General features: G+C 38.6%; 1 protein-coding gene across 1 annotated transcript; it reads left to right on the forward strand.

Moving 5' to 3' along the window:
- Positions 1 to 15,079: 15,079 nt before the first annotated feature.
- Positions 15,080 to 15,622, forward strand: LOC133180327 (baculoviral IAP repeat-containing protein 7-B-like). Its single transcript, XM_061314873.1, has one exon. The coding sequence runs from the start codon at positions 15,080 to 15,082 to the stop codon at positions 15,620 to 15,622; it is 543 nt and encodes a 180-aa protein (XP_061170857.1).
- The last annotated feature ends 2,518 nt before the right edge of the window (positions 15,623 to 18,140 follow it).

Here is an 18,140-nt window from a genome sequence, read left to right on the forward strand (position 1 = left end):
ACTATAGTAATCTATATATCGGCAAAATTATTGGGAAGGGGGCACGCCCCCTTGCCCTCCCCCCCCCCCGGTTCCTACGGCCATGTTTATTGAGCAGACTTTTACATTTTTCTGTAGATGGCCGTGATTATACTCGGACAAGATAATACAAAGGTACATATTCATATTATTTGTTATAAATTCATTTTTCAGAACTTGATATTCAAGTAATATGCTGTTATAGTTTTTATTAAACAGACAAATGAGAGAGAGAGAGAGAGAGAGAGAGAGAGAGAGAGAGAAATATTCCGTTTTAGTCCCCCCCCCCCTCATTTCAGGCTTCACTAAATGTTTGTACCTATATAAAAACAAAAACTCTGAAATTTTTTTTCTAAATATATCAAACAGTGAAAGTAACTTCTTTTTTTTTTTATCAACAAATCATATCCATTTGTTTGACAGTCATACTCGTTTTTATTTTCCTGCTTCAAGTTCACACGAAGTCCACGTGCTTGTCCTGTCAATCAAAATCATTCGACACTGTGCAGGTGTGAAAGTTTCGTCACATCGAAGTGCGAGTATTTCCAACAAGTTATAACATTTATTTTTATTATTTCTAGATTTGATTCCAACATTTGAATAATAATTGAATAAAATACATTGGACATTAACACTTGAATTTGAAACATACTCTCTGCCAATTCCAAATACCACCGCCGACACTTGTACATTTTGAACTACTATTGTTTTGTGACTGTTTTAGATGCCTGTTTGTTTTGAGACTGAAATTTTTGTTCTAAAAAAGACCTTAACTTTTTTTTTAAAAATGTTAATTAAAATATTCTGGAAATACAATACTGACTAAGTTACCGATTTAGGGGGAAATGGGGGGGGGGGGGTATTAATCATATCGAATGGCAAACATATAAAGTTACGCTGAAGAAAGATTTTTTTCTCTATAACTATAGACTTTACATTTTATAGTAGAGAAAATTCTGTAGTGCATTACATTTTAAATAAATATTTCCTTTAACCACACTATCAATTTAATTCGCTCCAAAGATAATAAATTAATACTATATCCGCAGTACTATGTATAACTCTCAGAACTAGTTCTATAATATTTTCTGTAGTAATTGAAAAAAAAGTGTTATGAATAAATATTTTCGTAATTTTGCTGCGTAATTATTTGACTTGGATAATTATATCTCCATTAACGATTTGTCGTCTTTAACAAAACAACAAAATGTTGCAGTGCTTGAAGTATTTGCACATTGCCCTTAGTTAAATTTAATATTTCAGCATCCTTCTACATAGGTACAGAATGTGCTTATATCAACATTTATTTTCCAGAGTAATTTAATAAATAACCTAACAGCTAAGTTAGAATAATAAAAATATATATCGTAGATATTTTCCCCCATGAAATAATGATTCTTCAAACACGACATGTTAGTTATTTAATTTAAAAAAAACCTATAACTCCTAACCTACAAAAAGATAAGTCCTTTTACTTTGGAGTTCCGAATGACAATGAAAACTGAACGATAGGTGAACGCTGAACGCAAGGTGAACGCAAAGTGAACGGAACGAAGAGCGAACGCTGAACGCTTTGTGAACGGTGAACGCGAGCGCACGGTGAACGGTGAACGCAAAACTGTGAACGGAGAGCGAACGGTGAACGCACGGTGAACGAACGGTGAACGCACGGTGAACGAACGGTGAACGAACGGTGAGCGAACGGAAAAATGGGAAAGTAGAACGTTTCAGGGACTGTATGTTAATAAATCTCAGGGGTAATATGTCTCTCAAGTAAAAAAAAAAAGGATGAAACAAAAAAAGTGGAAAGAACAATATGTTAGATTGTCATTGGAATAAGTAAATCTAATTATGATCTATGAAAATACATCAAGGTTGGAGAGTACGTCTTTGTTGATTTGCCAAGGTATGCAGGTGTATAGCTCCAAGTCGGAAGGATAATATCTATCAACAACATAAGAGTAATTCTACAGTAGCACAAAGGGTCCAAGACAAAAGCCTGTACAAAATTACAAACTGATAAATCAGAACCGTAGAACCAGGAGATTCCACATGCAGAAGTTGGTTAAAGGAATTCAGTGAAAACCTTGATTGTCAAAGTTAAAAAAAAAGTATGAACTGTATTTCTTAAAATTTCCTGTGCGGATTTAAGTCTAATGTGATAATCCCCTACACGTGGAGAATTTTTTTCACTAATTTTTTTTTGTATAATCTCTTGTGTAAGTCGTTTTTGTGCAGCAATAATGACTGCTTTAAATTTAGAATTTTTAAAATATAAAACATAAACCTTTATTAGTGTTAAGTTTGGTGTATTAATGGACCACTTAACTATTTTTCCCCAATTTCTGTGGGCGTGTTTTATCGGGTGCGGTAATAGGATGCTCCACTTGTAACTTAAAAAAAAAATTATGAATTTTTGCATGTGTTTTGAATCGGTAGCGGTAATGGGCTGCTCCACATGCACACTATTTTCCTTTTCTCGCTCGAATTTTATGTATAATCTCCAGAGTGATTATTTTCATTGAGTGCTGCAATTAATGTACTAAAGTGTATACATTTTTCTTACTAATTGTTAGGCCATTTTTTTTTACACAAATTATCTATGGATTTTTCTGTCTGCCCGATCATGACAAGGAGCACACGGCGGGTGTGACTAGTCGACAGGGGATGCTTACTCCTCCATGGCACTTGATTCAACCTCTGATGTTTTAGAGGTCAATGTTTGCTCTGCTCCAGATTTTTTTTGTTTTTTGTTTTAATGGACTTTGAGTTTTATACAGTACCGACCAGACACAACCTAACAGAAAGGGAACCCAGAGCGCACCCCGGGTTCGCTTCGGGTCCGCTAGTGCTGACCCCGAGCGAACCCGGTGCGCACCCGCAGCGAACCCAGAGCGAACGCTGAAAGCGAACCCCAAATTCAGTAGCGGTCCCAGAGAGCGAACGCGCGTTCGGTGTTGCGTAACAGAGCTGTCAATCAGGATTAGCGATTAAGTCATCAGCGCGTCGACCAATCAACATACCGAACAGGTCTGTCAATGAGGATAAGTGATAAAATGCGTTGACCATCAGCGCATCGACCAGTCAACATGCCAGTTTGTAATCTAGACATTGTGCAGGCAAAGCGTGAGAATGTACAGTGTAAAAATATTATTAATATGACTATTAAACATGATTTTACATTTATATATTTTAATTCTCCAAACATGCAATATTTACACATCTATTTTCATTATTTTTTATTTTTAAAATCTATTAATACATTATATATTTTTATTATCCAGGTAGCATGTTACATGTATAGTTACATATTTATTTTCTTTATATTTTTAAAATCCATTAATATATAAATATACATTGCGTAAATTTATCAGACAATAAGTACTTTAATTCATAATAGAAAAAAAGAAGATAATAATGGTTATAACAATTGTTACTAAAAAAAAAGAATTTTAAAAAAAAAAACTGGTCTTCGATAAATTATAGAATTTTACTATCTCAAGATACAGTATAAGAACATGTACGTGCTTTAATTTAATTATTTTTTTTTATTTATTATTTCAATTTACATGGACGTTTTAATTTATCCAGATCAACATCGAAATTATCGATCTTAATAATTGATCATGAAAAAAAATTAAATATACATTGTACAGTATAAATGTGCATTATGTCAATACGTAAATTGGAGAAAAAAATCTCATTTTTTTTTAACTACTATATTTTTTTTAAAATTAATCTTTTACCAAAATTTAATAAATAGCTTGATTTAAATACATGTATATAGTGAAAGATTATTTTGTCAATTCTAATTATCATACATGTAGACCTTATATTGTATGTTTTTGAATTTTTGTAACTACTTGCAAGTCAGTCAGTCAAAAAAACAAAACAAAAACAACAACAAACAAACAAACGCAAAAATGTTTATCACATTCCTTCGCGTCGATATATATATACAGGTTTACATGTTCACGAACGTCTTACATGTACTACATGTAATTTTCGAAATACTTTATATGAATATAAAAAAAATATACTAGACGGGGTAAGTTTTGTACTTGTGCATGAAAAGTACACGTATTTCCAACATTAGTAAATTGAACTTGCAAAGATACTTTAATACGAAAACGTACATATATTTTTTCATTACATAGGTACCTGTATTTGAACTTTATAATTGTCATAATTATTTAATTTTAACACTTTAATAATTATAGTTTCAAAGTGAAGCCAAGGTCATCACGTGTCGGTAATCATCCATCTGTTTCGAAGATATTGCGGGTGCTAAGAGCAACTGCGGTGGGGTTTTTTTAATTGACACTTGCTAGCTGGATGTATACTGTCTCCATGGGCACGGTATACCGGAGTATATACTCCCTCTACATTCGATGCCCCTCAAGTTACATGTACCTTGTCTGGACACGTTATCAATGAGAAATTCAAAAATTATCCTTTTTTTAATTTTTGAATTTGGAAACGTTATAGTTCTTTGGTATGTTGCATGAAGAGTACATGTTCATGTATTTGCAGCCACTTGAATGCTGAAAATCAGTAAAATAGCTTTGCGAGAGAGAGAGAGAGAACATTGTATATTATTTGAAATTAAAATCGCTATAATCGGCTACAATTGGGGGGGATGAACCAGTAACGAACACAAACTATTCAAATGATAATTTACAGGTATTTGAAAACAACTTTTAAAAAAATAATATATTCTTATCAGTGACCAGTTATTAGTTGTTTGTTTGTTTTTTGGGTTTTTTGATTGTTGTTGTTGTTTTTTTAATAAGTCTTCCGTTAAACTCGCCTTATAAAACAATGATTTATAGCATGGAAGTAAATTATAAATGATCTGTAAAACGAAACTCATTTACACTGTATGCGAATTTTTAGTGATTATACATGTAATGGATGACAACCTAGCTTAAATGTAAACTGCTAAGTATGAAAACCTAGCATATTACGTGTACAGTATGTCTCAGCTTTTTCATAGATAAGATCATAATTCAGTTGTTTGTCTTCCAGACATTTAAATTACGATTTAGCAATTGCAATTGAAAGTTCCAACTTATTTTAAAACGCATGAATAATGTAAACAAATGAATTTGAAAGCTTTTTTTTTTTTTTTTAAAAAGATACTCTTATCAATTTCACTCCATCCGATACATAGAAAATAAATTTAACACCTTTTATTCTTTTTCTTTCGAGATATACTTAGCTTGTAAGTTAAGAAAAATAAAAGTGATAATTCTACGTCGATTGCACGGTGAAATTCTTGAAAATTTATCAACGTTCTCCATATTGTCACTTACATGTACATGTTTCGATCGCCATAAAAACAGTAATGATCGATTTCACTACTGTATTTGGAATATACAAGGGGCGGGCTTACTGGCGGCAAGATTAAAGCGGGGTCCGCTTCACGCATGAGTGCGTGAAGCGAACGCCGGGTTCGCTCTAGCGGACCCAGAGATGACCCCGAGCGAACGCAGAGGGAACCCGAAGCGCATCCAGAGCGGTCCCAAATTTTCTGAAAGCGGACCCCGAGCGAACCCAGGAAGCGAACCCGGGGTGCGCTTTGGGTTCGCTCTGGTGTTAGGTTGTGTGCGGTCGGTACTGTATCAGTTCGTTAGCCTAGTGGTAGGGCGTTCGCTTCGTGATCGAGAGCCTGGGGTTCGATTCTAGTTTGCTCAATGGCTCTTGAGTGCCAAGTATAGATCTTTTGAAGCCCTTCATCGGTATATGGTGACGTTTCTAAACGAGTGAAAAATTCTCGATGGGATGTTAAACAACATACAATCTGTTTCAATTAACCATATTTGTAAGTGTGTCTACTCCATGCAGATATCTATTACCAGAAAACAATCAGGGGTACCGAATGCAAAAGTTTTACCCCCGTTTTGATATAAAATATGGCGTATGGCTATTTACGAGTAGTGTTCAGCTTTAACAAGCATGCTGTCCGATATCATACAGAGAACACAAATAAGTTCCATTTACGTTGACTTAACTAGATAACAAATCACTTCTGCTTTTACCCCTTGTACGTCTTTTGTTATTAGCTCATCTCCTCAATGCTCTCTGTCTTTTTTGTCTCTGTAGCTCTTTTTGAAAACTTTAAATTTGTTGTTTAAGGTTCTATTCGAAAAATTTCACTCATTATAGAAGTCTCCGTAAGGCTTCAAACTTGGACCTAATACTTGGCACTCAGGACCATTGAGCATCGAGTTTTCTTTATTGTGCCAAGACGTATTTTAAAGATCTAGTCAGAAAGGCCAACAACTTTCACTTATCATGCCGAACGCTTGGAGAAGGAACAGTCATTTCCAATGTTTACGTCTTGGCTTTGACGTGGCGCGATGAACTTGAATTGAGCCCAGGCCTCCCGATTAAGGAGCAAAAACGCTTTACAACTAGGCTACCGTGGCCGGCAAGGCACATTTTAAAGAAAATACGAAAACCCAATCTCTCATTCAAAAGCTATGGCAAAGATTGATATTTCAGGACAGATGAACTGACAGATTGATTGATTGCATGTTGTTTTACGTCCCGTTCGAGAATTTTTCAGTCATATAGAGATATCACCATATACCAGTGAAGGGCTTCAAATTTAGACCTTTACTCGTCACTCAGGGCCATTGAGCAGTGAGGGTTCTTTATCCTGCCAACGCCTACCGTAACATGGGGTCTTGGTTTTTAAGGTATCATCTGAAGGACCCGCAACTTTCACTTCAAAGTGCCGAGCGCTTGGCGAAGGAACAGTTCCTACCTATTTCTATAGACTTCGGTCATTTTCAAAAAGGTAAAAAATCTTGAAGCTCTTCACCGGTATATGGTGACGTCTCCATATGAGTGAAAAATTCTCTAATGGGACGTAAAACAACAATCAATCAATCTTATTATATTCCTTTTTATTGCGAAATAAAATTTAATTTAGTTGATTACAAAGACCAGAAACCCAATATATCATGATTTAAAAGTATAATGGTTATCCCAAAATTACCCAAAAGGTCGCTATTGTCCAAATCTTTATGGGCTCCATTCCCTATAAGTGGCGTGAGAGTTTTGTAACACCCTTTGGTCACAAAAAACCCTCTATGTCTATTATTAGAACGTGTGGTTTTCTACAAAGTGAAGATATGGGTAGGTTACCAAAGATATTGATTGTATGCTGTTTTACTTATTTTTTGGAAATTTTTTATTCACATACAGAAGTTACCATATACCAATGAAGGGCGTAAACTTAATTCGCCGCTCAAGGCCATAGAGTAGTGAGTGTTTTTATCGTGCTTATGCCTTCTGTAACAGCGGATCCGCAAATTTTCACTTCAAAGTGCAAAGGGCTTAGGAGAAAGAACAATAAATACCTATTCTTTTTTCTCGACTTAGTTCTGTCTGTCACAGCCGGGGCTTGAACCATCACTGTTATGAACAAAAGGATAAGGATTTACCAATGCATCCTTTGTGCTTAGTATAAGCTTCTGTTTTTCTATTTAAAAGTTGTTATTAAACAAATTACACTTTGACCTTGACAAGTAAGACATTGATGCTAACCAAGGTTGAAGCTACTTTTCGGTGTTTCAGAGGCTTGCATATAGTTTACATAAGGAGACCTGGGGGATTTTTCACAGTGATCTTTAATAACCTTGAATAAATCTTGACTCGTAGTCACTGACACCCCTTTAAAATTAGTTTTATATAAGGGATGTAACATAGAGATGCATTTTATTTTAAAACTACATTATTAGTTCTAGACAACTGGAAATTCACAAAAGGACCTTCTATGGTGGGCGTTTGAGTAAAATACCCTCAATGGAAGATAAAATATTTTCCTTGGAAGATGAGACTGATGACAATACTGCACCATCAAAGCTACTCATTTAACTTGTACTTTGTATTGAAAGTGAAACTTTTATATTTAAAATGAACGTACGTATAATCTAGTCAGTCAAGCAATAGATGATCCATGTAAATAAATAATCATAGCTGATCCAAATTAATAATCAATGACAATCATATCTTTAACATATGTAAACTTATTTGATTAATCGATTTCAAAACGGCGGCATTCTCAACAATACTATAGTAGACGACCCATAAACACATGAATTTTAATGACAAAGAGGGTAGGACGTTTTCTGAACGTTTTGAGGAAACACCCGTAATGATTGCAGAGATGTGTCGTCACTTTCTATTCGTAACGTCATCTCTATCTTTATGACGTCATAGCTAGTAGTTGAGAAAGTGACTACACAAGCAGTCTCACTGAGTTTTACTAGTATTTATACTACAGTTTAAAATGTACGTTCTTTTCCTTTTGCCTGTGTCAGTGTAAATCGAAATTATTGGGGGGAATTGCAGCATAAATCTCTTTGCCAGAACATGACAGACTCCCAGCATAGTATCCTTATTTGCTAGCGCTTTTAGTTCAGTCCCGTTCTTTCAACCGTCTCCACTTGTAAGAACTCAACGCTCAACCTACTTGCTTAGAGTGGAGGACTTTTAAACAATTTTTTGCCCTACAGAGGCTGTTGAAACCCCTTAATTTACTTGGCCTTATTTGTTCTTTTGGAAGTACATATTTTTTCAACATTAGGACTGGATAGTACCTCTCCAAAGAATCAAGGAACGTAAAACCAAGTTATTATTTACCACGCTCTTATTTCTGTTCCTTGCATCATTTTTAAAGCAATTACCTATACTCTTCCATGTTCTAAATTTGGAATTTACTAGGTGGAAGTAAACTTGCAATTCAACGCACGAGACTTCTCCGTTTCTGCAAAAACTTTAAACGGAGCAACTTTATCTAGCCTTGGAGATATTGGATTTTTCTCGTATATCAAAATATATACATGTTTATTGATAATTTTAAGTATAACTGGGTTTTTTTTAATTAATTCGTCAACGGCATTCATAGATTTTATAGAAAACCTTTGCTGTTTCTCTTATTTTATAAGTAGAAACAGTTTATCATCATTAAAATTATTATTTTGACTTATTTTCAATACATCTGTAAGACAGCAAGACAAAGTTTAAAAAAAAAACCCATCGTTATCAATGTCACTGTTATGCATTATCTTCTGAGGGCAGTGTGATAAATTGATGGGTGACATAAATAATATCTTTAATGAAGCCTACATGTAGAAAATCAAGTCGTCAGATATTCAATTCAGAACAAGTTTGTGCGGTAATTGATCGATTTGTTGTTTTACATTCCATTCAATTTTTAAGATATCACCATATACCGATGCAGAGTTGTCAAATTTAGCCCTTTGCTTTGCAATCGGACCATTGAACACCTAGGAATCTTTATTGCGACAACGCCTACCGTGGCAAGGGGCATCTCTTTTTAGCTCACCTGAGCCGAAGGCTCAAGTGAGCTTTTCTGATCACATTTTGTCTGTAGTCCGTCTGTCTGTCCGTCTGTAAACTTTTCACATTTTTGACTTCTTCTCCAGAACCACTGGGCCAATTTCAACCATACTTGCCACAAAGTATCCTTGGGTAAAGGGGATTGATTCAAGTTTGTTCAAATGTTCCAAGGGGGAGATAATCAAGAATTCGTGAAAAATTAATGGCACCATTAAAAAATATTCTTCTCAAGAACCACTGTGATTGAAAATATGAAACTTATGTGGAAGCATCCTCAGGTAGTGTAGATTCAAGTTTATTCAAATCATGACCCCCGGGGGTCGGGTGGGGCCACGATGGGCGATCAAAGTTTTACATAGGAATATATAGGAAAAATCTTTAAAAATCTTCTTCTCAAAAACAGCAAAGCCATGATTGGTCATATTTACATGGAAGCATCCTCAGCTTGTTTAGATTCAAGTTTGTTCAAATCATGACCCCCGGGGGTCGGGTGGGGCCACAATGGGCGATCAAAGTTTAACATAAGAATATATATATAAAAAAATCTTTAAAAATCTTCTTCTCAAGAACAGCAAAGCCATGATTGGTCATATTTATATAGAAGCATCCTCAGGTAGTGTAGATTTATGTTTGTTCAAATCATGACCCCCGGGGGTTAGGTGGGGCCACAATGGGCGATCAAAGTTTTACACATAGGAATATGTAGGAAAAATCTTCTTCTCAAGAACAGCAAAGCCATGATTGATCATATTTACACGGAAGTATCCTCAGATAGTGTACATTCAAGTTTGTTCAAATCATGACCCCCGGGGGTCGGATGGGGTCACAATGGACGATCAAAGTTTTACATAGAAATATATAGGAAAAATCTTTAAAAATCTTCTTAAGAACAGCAAAGCCATGATTCGTCATATTTACATGGAAGCATCCATCCTCAGATAGTGTACATTCAAATTTGTTCAAATCATGACCCCGGGGGTCGGGTGAGGCCACAATGGGCGATCAAAGTTTTACATAGGAATATATAGGAAAAGTCTTTAAAAATCCTCTCGAGAACAGCAAAGCCATGATTGGTCATATTTATTGTAGCATCCTCAAGTAGTGTTGATTCAAGTTTGTTCAAATCATGACCCCCGGGGGTTGAGTTGGGGCCACAATGGGCGATCAAAGTTTTACATAAGAATATATAAGTAGTATAAGGGGTCTAGATAGGGGGGTCAACTGAGTGCACTTTTGGGCCCTGGGGGGGATGGGGGGGTCAACTGAGTGCACTTTTGGGCCTCTGGGGGGATGGCCGGGTCAACTCAGTGCACCCCGAGGTCAAGGTCAGAGATCTGGAAAAACCCGCACGCGCTCAGCACGTTCTGAGATCTGGAAATTCCTGAGATATGAGATGTGAGATCTGGAAAAACCTGCACGTTCTCAGCACTCACCTGGAAAAACCTAGCCATTATGACGTCATACACTGTATAAGTATTGCATGTGTCTGACTTCAAGCTCATTCTGTTGTCAGTTCCATCAGCTGTCGACATGGATTCTGCTATGAAAAAACTGTTACATGCCCAGCAACTGATGAGATGGAGAAGACGGGCGAAAGAGTTAGAAAGAATTATTTCCAACAATAAACACAGAGAATTAGCGCTCAGAAAAAGAAATGCAAGAATATTACAGAGAACGCAGAGAGCCCAAGTCCAACAAGAACAACAAAGGACTGTGTCGGATGAAGAACCACACTCATCAGCCCATTCACCATCCCAGAAGCCAAAGGCCATTTCCCAATATTATCAAGTGAGACTGAATCAAGCTAAGCATTCCAGAAAATTTAAAGCGCATGAAGATGTCTACAGTGTGAATTTTAAGGAATTTCCAGAGGAGGAAAACAGAGGCTTTGTTCGGCGATTATTTAGAGACATGCTGCAAAATGTCAAATATCAAATGCAGTGTAATCCTAACGATTACGTACGCCTGAACATACGCCATCCTTCTCTGGATTCCGACATTTGGTACGAGTTTACTCAATGTAAACATTTAAACGAGGACGTCATTTTAGACAAAATAGAAGCCGTGCAACAATCCAAGAAGGATTTTAAACTGGGAGACGGGGCCATGGAATTCGACATGTTTCGGGTCAAGTATCCGGAAGGGAGTGGTGGAGACAAAACCAAACATCTGATGGTCAACAAGGAGAGTTTTAAGAAGGGAAAAAGAAGTATCGTTCAGATCGACAATCCCTGGGATCAGTTTTGTTTAGCTCGAGCCATCGTAGTCACCCGGTTATACAGTCAAAAACCTGAACATGCAGACCCCGAATGGGAAAAGCAATGGATACGTATGCGGAAGGGTGATTACAAATATTTAGACCAGAAAAACGAAGCCCTAGCTCTCATGGAACAAGCCGGGTGTGATATCCATCGGCCTTGTGGACCCGAAGAATGGGGGAAATTACAACAGGTGTTAATCCCTCGCTATCGACTGAAAATACTCCAGTTCAAGTCCACCTCCTCTAAACTCACCTTAGATCCCGTTTACAAAGGCTACGGAGAGGGAACTTGTTTGAATGTCCTGTTAAACGACCAGCATTACGATGCCATCATATCTATGCCAGGTGTGACGGGCAACCCATACTATTGTGATCATTGCGACGTGGGCTACAGAAACATCACAGACCATCGTACCCAGTGCCCTCACCGATGTAATTTTTGTTTAACCAACACTCCCTGCCCTCCAGACGGGAGCCGCATTCAATGTAGCCAGTGCCAGGGATTTTTTCAGAGTAGGACTTGCTACGAAAATCATCTGCAACCTCACAGTAACAATACGGCCACCACAGTATGCAGTTTAATGGGACGATGTAGGCACTGTCAGAAATGGATGCCTAAAAGATTACTCCCTCATCATCATTGCGGAGGACAGAAACAATGTAAGATCTGTAAGAAAACCGTAGACACGGATCATCAGTGCTACGTTCAACTCAAGCCCGAGAAAAAGAAAAAGAAGGGCAAAGAGACCTTACAGTTCTACATCTATTTCGATTTCGAATGCACGCAGGAAACCGGCATCCACGTCCCTAACCTGTGTGTGGCACACCGCGTATGTCAACATTGCGGTCACTTACCCATAGAAGATCCCTGTCCTCACTGTCGACACATGGGTCCCCGTCAACACGTGTTCCGAGGGCCAGAGACCTTAAGGCAGTTCATGGACTGGTTATTACAACCCACTACAGGAAATAAGAATTCCTTTTTATTACACGACGAGGCCATCATCATCGCCCACAATTTCAAAGGATACGACGGACAGTTCATTTTAAATTACCTGGTTCATTCCGCCTGCCTGAAACCTACCGTCATCATGAACGGCAGTAAAATCTTATCCATGCAAATCTGCGGACTGAAATTCATCGATTCCTATAATTTTTTACCTTTTGCCCTGTCCAAGATGCCCTCTGCTTTCGGATTCACCGAACTGAAGAAAGGATATTTTCCACACTTTTTTAATACGGAACACAACCAGAATTACGTGGGGCCTTATCCACCGGCAGCTTACTACAATCCCGACGACATGTCTATTAGTGGACGACAGGCTTTTTACCGATGGTACGAACAACAAGCCGGAAAAGTGTTTGATTTCCAGAAGGAATTTTTAGAGTACTGTGTCTCGGACGTCGATATTTTACGACGATGCTGTGCTCAGTTTAGAGCCACCCTCAAGAGCTTGGTCCATGTAGACCCCTTCCAGGAATCCATCACTTTTGCCAGTGCGGCCAATTTAGCCTACCGTCGAGGATTCATGCCCAAAGAGACCATTGCCATCATTCCCAACCTGGGGTATCAGCCTGCGCGTCGATATTCCGCCAAAGCCTGTCGGTGGTTAAGCTGGATGAGTCACCAGACCGGATCTCACATCCAACATGCTAGAAACGGGGGAGAAGTCAAGATCGGAAGTTATACCGTCGACGGATACCAGGAAGCCACTCGCACCGTCTACGAATTTTACGGATGCTATTGGCACGGATGCCCCACCTGCTATCCGAATTTACAGACCGAAAGTCATCCTCACCGGACCCAATTTACCTATGAACAATTACACGAGGAAACTTTAAGACGGAGTTCTGTTTTAGAGGAAATGGGGTACTCCCTCCGTAGCATCTGGGAGCACGAATTCGATCAACAGGTACAAAGAGAGGTAACTCTACAGAATTATGTACGAGACCTGGACATTCCAGATCCTTTGAACCCCCGAGACGCCCTGTACGGAGGTCGGACTAATGCCACTAAATTATATTGTGAGGAGGGGGACATGAGATACGTGGACATCTGTTCCTTATACCCTTACGTATTAAAACACAGACCTTTTCCCCTAGGCCATCCTCAGATCATAACAGACCAATTCCAGGACGTGAGAACTTATTTCGGCCTCATTCACTGTCGGGTCTTACCACCCCAAGGCCTCCATCACCCCGTTTTACCTTATCGCACGGGAGGCAAGTTATTGTTTCCCTTATGTCGAACGTGTGCGGAACGACAGGACTCTACCTCTAAACATCGATGTCAACACGCAGACCAGGAAAGCAGTCTTACGGGTACCTGGGTGACTACAGAATTACATAAAGCCCTGGACATGGGATATACCCTAGAGCGGATTTACGAAGTTTGGCATTTTTCACAAAGCAGTCGAGATTTATTCAGATCTTACATCGATACCTTCTTAAAGATCAAACAGGAAGCTTCTGGATTCCCACCTGATTGTCAGACGGAGGAACAGAAACTAGATTACATTCGTAAAGTCTTAGACAGAGAAGGGATCAGGATGGACCTGTTAAGTATAGAAAAAAATCCGGTGCTAAGAACGATAGCCAAACTCTTTTTAAATTGCTTGTGGGGAAAATTCGCTCAACGCCTGTTATTACCTAAAACTCGATACTTGACCGAAGAAGAGGAACTACAACAACTCTTACAAGATTCGACCATTGACATCAAAGGGATAGAACTCTTAGAAAATAAAGAGCAGGCCGAATCGGACATGATGCTGGTCAATTATCAAGAGAAACAGGAATTCGTGGAAGAGTGTCCCTTCGGAAACGTGGTACTGGCCTGTTTCACTACCGCCCATGCCCGATTACACCTCTACGAGACTTTACAACCTTTGGGAGATCGGGTCCTTTATTTCGACACGGACAGTATCATATACCAACATGAGGAGGGACAATTTAATCCTACCCTTGGCAACAGTTTAGGAGAATGGACAGACGAATTAGACGGGGACCACATTATCAAATTCATGTCAGGAGGCCCCAAAAATTATGCTTACCTCACCGCCAAGGGAAAATCCATGTGTAAAGTCAAAGGATTGACTCTCAATTATCGGGCCTCTCAGATCGTGTCACCAGAGACTTTAGAAAAAATGCTCCAGAAAGAAATTGACGAAATCCAAGTCTCGTATCCCTACAAAATACAGAGGACTCGTCAACATGAAGTCAAGACAATACCTTTAGAAAAACAATATAGAATTGTCTATGATAAGAGACAATTGATGGAAGATTATAACACTTTACCTTATGGTTATTAAAAAAAAAAAAAAAAAAAAAAAAAACTGTATTTTAAGTGTTGTTATTTTATGTGGGGAAAACCCCCCCAAAAAAATGAGGGGTTATAAAAAGGGGGGAAAATAATATAACACTTCAGTCATGGCTGGTGTTGATAAGGAGCCAGACTACCTTCCTGTTTACCCTAAATATGCTCTGCTCTTAAAGAGAGAAGCTACCTTTGATGATCGATGGCCCGATTCTTTAAAAGGATTAATACCCGACCTAGCCAAAGCCGGATTTTATTACAGAGGAGTGAGTGATAAGACCATCTGTTTTCATTGTGGTATGACTTTAAACCTCTGGGAACCTACAGACGATCCTTATGTAGAACATGCTTATTGGAACCCTAATTGTCCCTACATCAATACCTATGAAGGACGTGAGTGGGTGATGAATGTATTCATTAACCATTTACTCCGGGCGGGATACAAACCTTCACCTGAAATCAAGCCTCTACTAGACCAAACCTCTACAGAGATCCAGGCCACAGGAAAATGTCACATTTGTTTAGAGAGAGAATTACAAATGGCTTTACTCCCTTGCGGACACGTATGTTGCTGTTCATTATGTGCTCCCACCTTCCGGTATTGCCCCATCTGTCGAGCCGATGTGAAGAAAACCCAGCGTATATTTCTGTGTTGACTATGAATAAAAAGGATTGAAACCCTATTTTTCTCTTCATTTGTCATCATGCAACCTGAGGAGACACTCCCGTCTTTTCAATTGAAACACGAATTTACCATGGTGGTAGCAGGACCTTCTAAATCGGGGAAAACGGAATTTGTCAAGAAATTGGTGGAAAATTTACATTGGATTACCCCCATGCCACAAAAAATTGTCTGGTGTTATCGGGAATGGCAACCTGCTTACACTACTTTAACAGATCGGGTCTCCTTCATTCGAAATATTCCAGAAGACGATGAGAAATTAGTGGCCAATATAACTATTCCTCACTTACTCATTTTTGACGACATGATGGGAGGAAAAGCCATCGAATCGATCGTGGATTGGTTTACCCGTAAAGCGCATCATCGGAATACCAGTGTGATTTACATCACTCAGAACTTATTTGATCGAGCACCACAGCATCGCACCATTAGTTTGAATGCTCATTATTTAGTGTTGTTTAAAAATCCCAGAGACAAATCTCAAATCAGTGTCTTGAGTCGACAGTTAGCCTTACCTCATTTGATGTCGGCCTATCAAGAAGCCACCAGTGTTCCTCACGGGTATCTCCTGGTGGACTTGAATCCACAGACCCCAGACGAATACAGATTGAGAAGTCGATTGTTTGAATGGTTAACTATACACATGCCACAAGAGTATAAATAAAAATGTACCAACATTACACTTGTCATTCATCATTATACAGTCGTCATGGGTCCACCTCTCTCGGCCAAGAGTAAATTAGTGAAAACCTTACGACGTTTACAGCGGGAACGAGATCCTGCCAAGCGAGCCCATTTAATCGAATTAGGGCGTAAAGCCTTATTGAATTGGTTTGCTATGGGAGCTTGAAATTTGATACGTGGGGTCTTACCCATCAATAAACAGACTCAAAAGTTTATTAATAATCATCGTCAAGATTTAAGCATCATAGCCGATAAGTCGGCGAGTGATCAAGACAGAAAAAATGCCATTTTAAAACGCGGAGGAGCCGGATTTCTAGGCGGAGTCATCATTCGTCATTTATTTAAATGGAATGCACCTAAGAAACGACGTGTCCGTCGTTTGAAAAGTGTGGTAGTGCGAGTCGATAATAAGAAACAAAGAGTGTTTCCCGATTGGATGGTGCGAGTAGGAGGAGCAGCTCAAAAGACCAGAAAGAAGAGAAAACCTCAAAAGAGAAAACCTACTCAAAGAAAAGCCCCTGGTGGTAGAAAGAAGAAAAAAACGACTCCCAAGACTCCAGCTCAACGAAAAGCCATGCCCGAAAGTCTGAAAAACGAAATCAATCAGTATTATAAGGAACAAAGACAAAAAACTATTCGGGAGTTATTAAAGAAACAAGCTGAAATGAGAATGGATCGTCCTATGGGGCCCATAGGCAGTCAAAGAGCTACCGATTTAGAAGTGTTTCCTCGAGTCAATGTGGGAATTCCCTCTCCTAGAATTAAAGTACCCATTCACACTCCTAAAATAGCACGCTTTCAACCTCTGACCGCCTCTACACCTACACTTCCTAAAGGAATGAGATATAAATGTCGATATTGTTCCAAAATCTACGTCACCCAGAAAAATAGAGACAAACACGAGAAGGACAAACACGACATGTATGCTCCTCCTCCTTGAGAGTATAAAAAGGAGAGAAACCTGGGACATGTCCTCATTTTAACCCCAGGATGGCTAAGAAGAAGAAAAGAAGGACTTGCTGTTCTACACGATTAAAACCTCACTGGCCTCTTTTAAGAGTGTTATCTGACCCTCACTATTCCTCTCCATTAAAGACGGGTATTTTAAAACATTGTTCTGGAGATTGTATTCTCAAAATCTGCGAGATCGTGTACAACCTATTAAAAGGAGTGTTACCTCTCAGTTCGGCTCATAAACGAAAACTAGCTCCTAAGAAACACATCTTCAGGAGACTGGTCAAACCTCAATCTGTCCATAAACGACGAGCTTTATTACTTCAACAAAAAGGAGGAAACATTTTACCCCTTTTAATCTCAGCAGCACCTTTACTGTTGGGTGCCGGTCAGTCCGTCTATAAAGTCATCAAGAAGAAGAAGAAAAAATGAGTCGTAAAATGGTGTTAGTTCCCGAAGTCTTATTGAACGATCTCAAGGCAAAATTACCCAAACCTCCGGAATTTCAATCTACCATCAGTTTAGGTCAGGAATTGGACGAGATTACAAGACGTGAAGATTTAACCCCAGAAGAAAAAGTCGCTTTATATGGCCAGGAACTTCATCGATATAGGAATTATTTACAACAAGCTAGACAGGAACCTATTTCTAAACCTAAAATTTCAGCAGCTCCAGCAGCAGGAGCAGCTCCAGCCCCAGCAGCATCACCAGCAGCCCCAGCTGAGATTGAAGATGAAATCCTTGAAACAGTGAATAAAAACATGAAAAGAAAAGCTGGATTATTATTAAATCATTTAAAGAAAACCAAGGTGTTGAGTTGGAATAAGGAAGGTGAAATTAGTTATCGAGGTCAA

This window comes from Saccostrea echinata, unplaced genomic scaffold (genome assembly GCF_033153115.1).
Source record: "Saccostrea echinata isolate AGI-Se365-2 ecotype Australia unplaced genomic scaffold, CSIRO_AGI_Sech_v1 ptg000006l, whole genome shotgun sequence".
Lineage (NCBI taxonomy): Eukaryota > Metazoa > Mollusca > Bivalvia > Ostreida > Ostreidae > Saccostrea > Saccostrea echinata.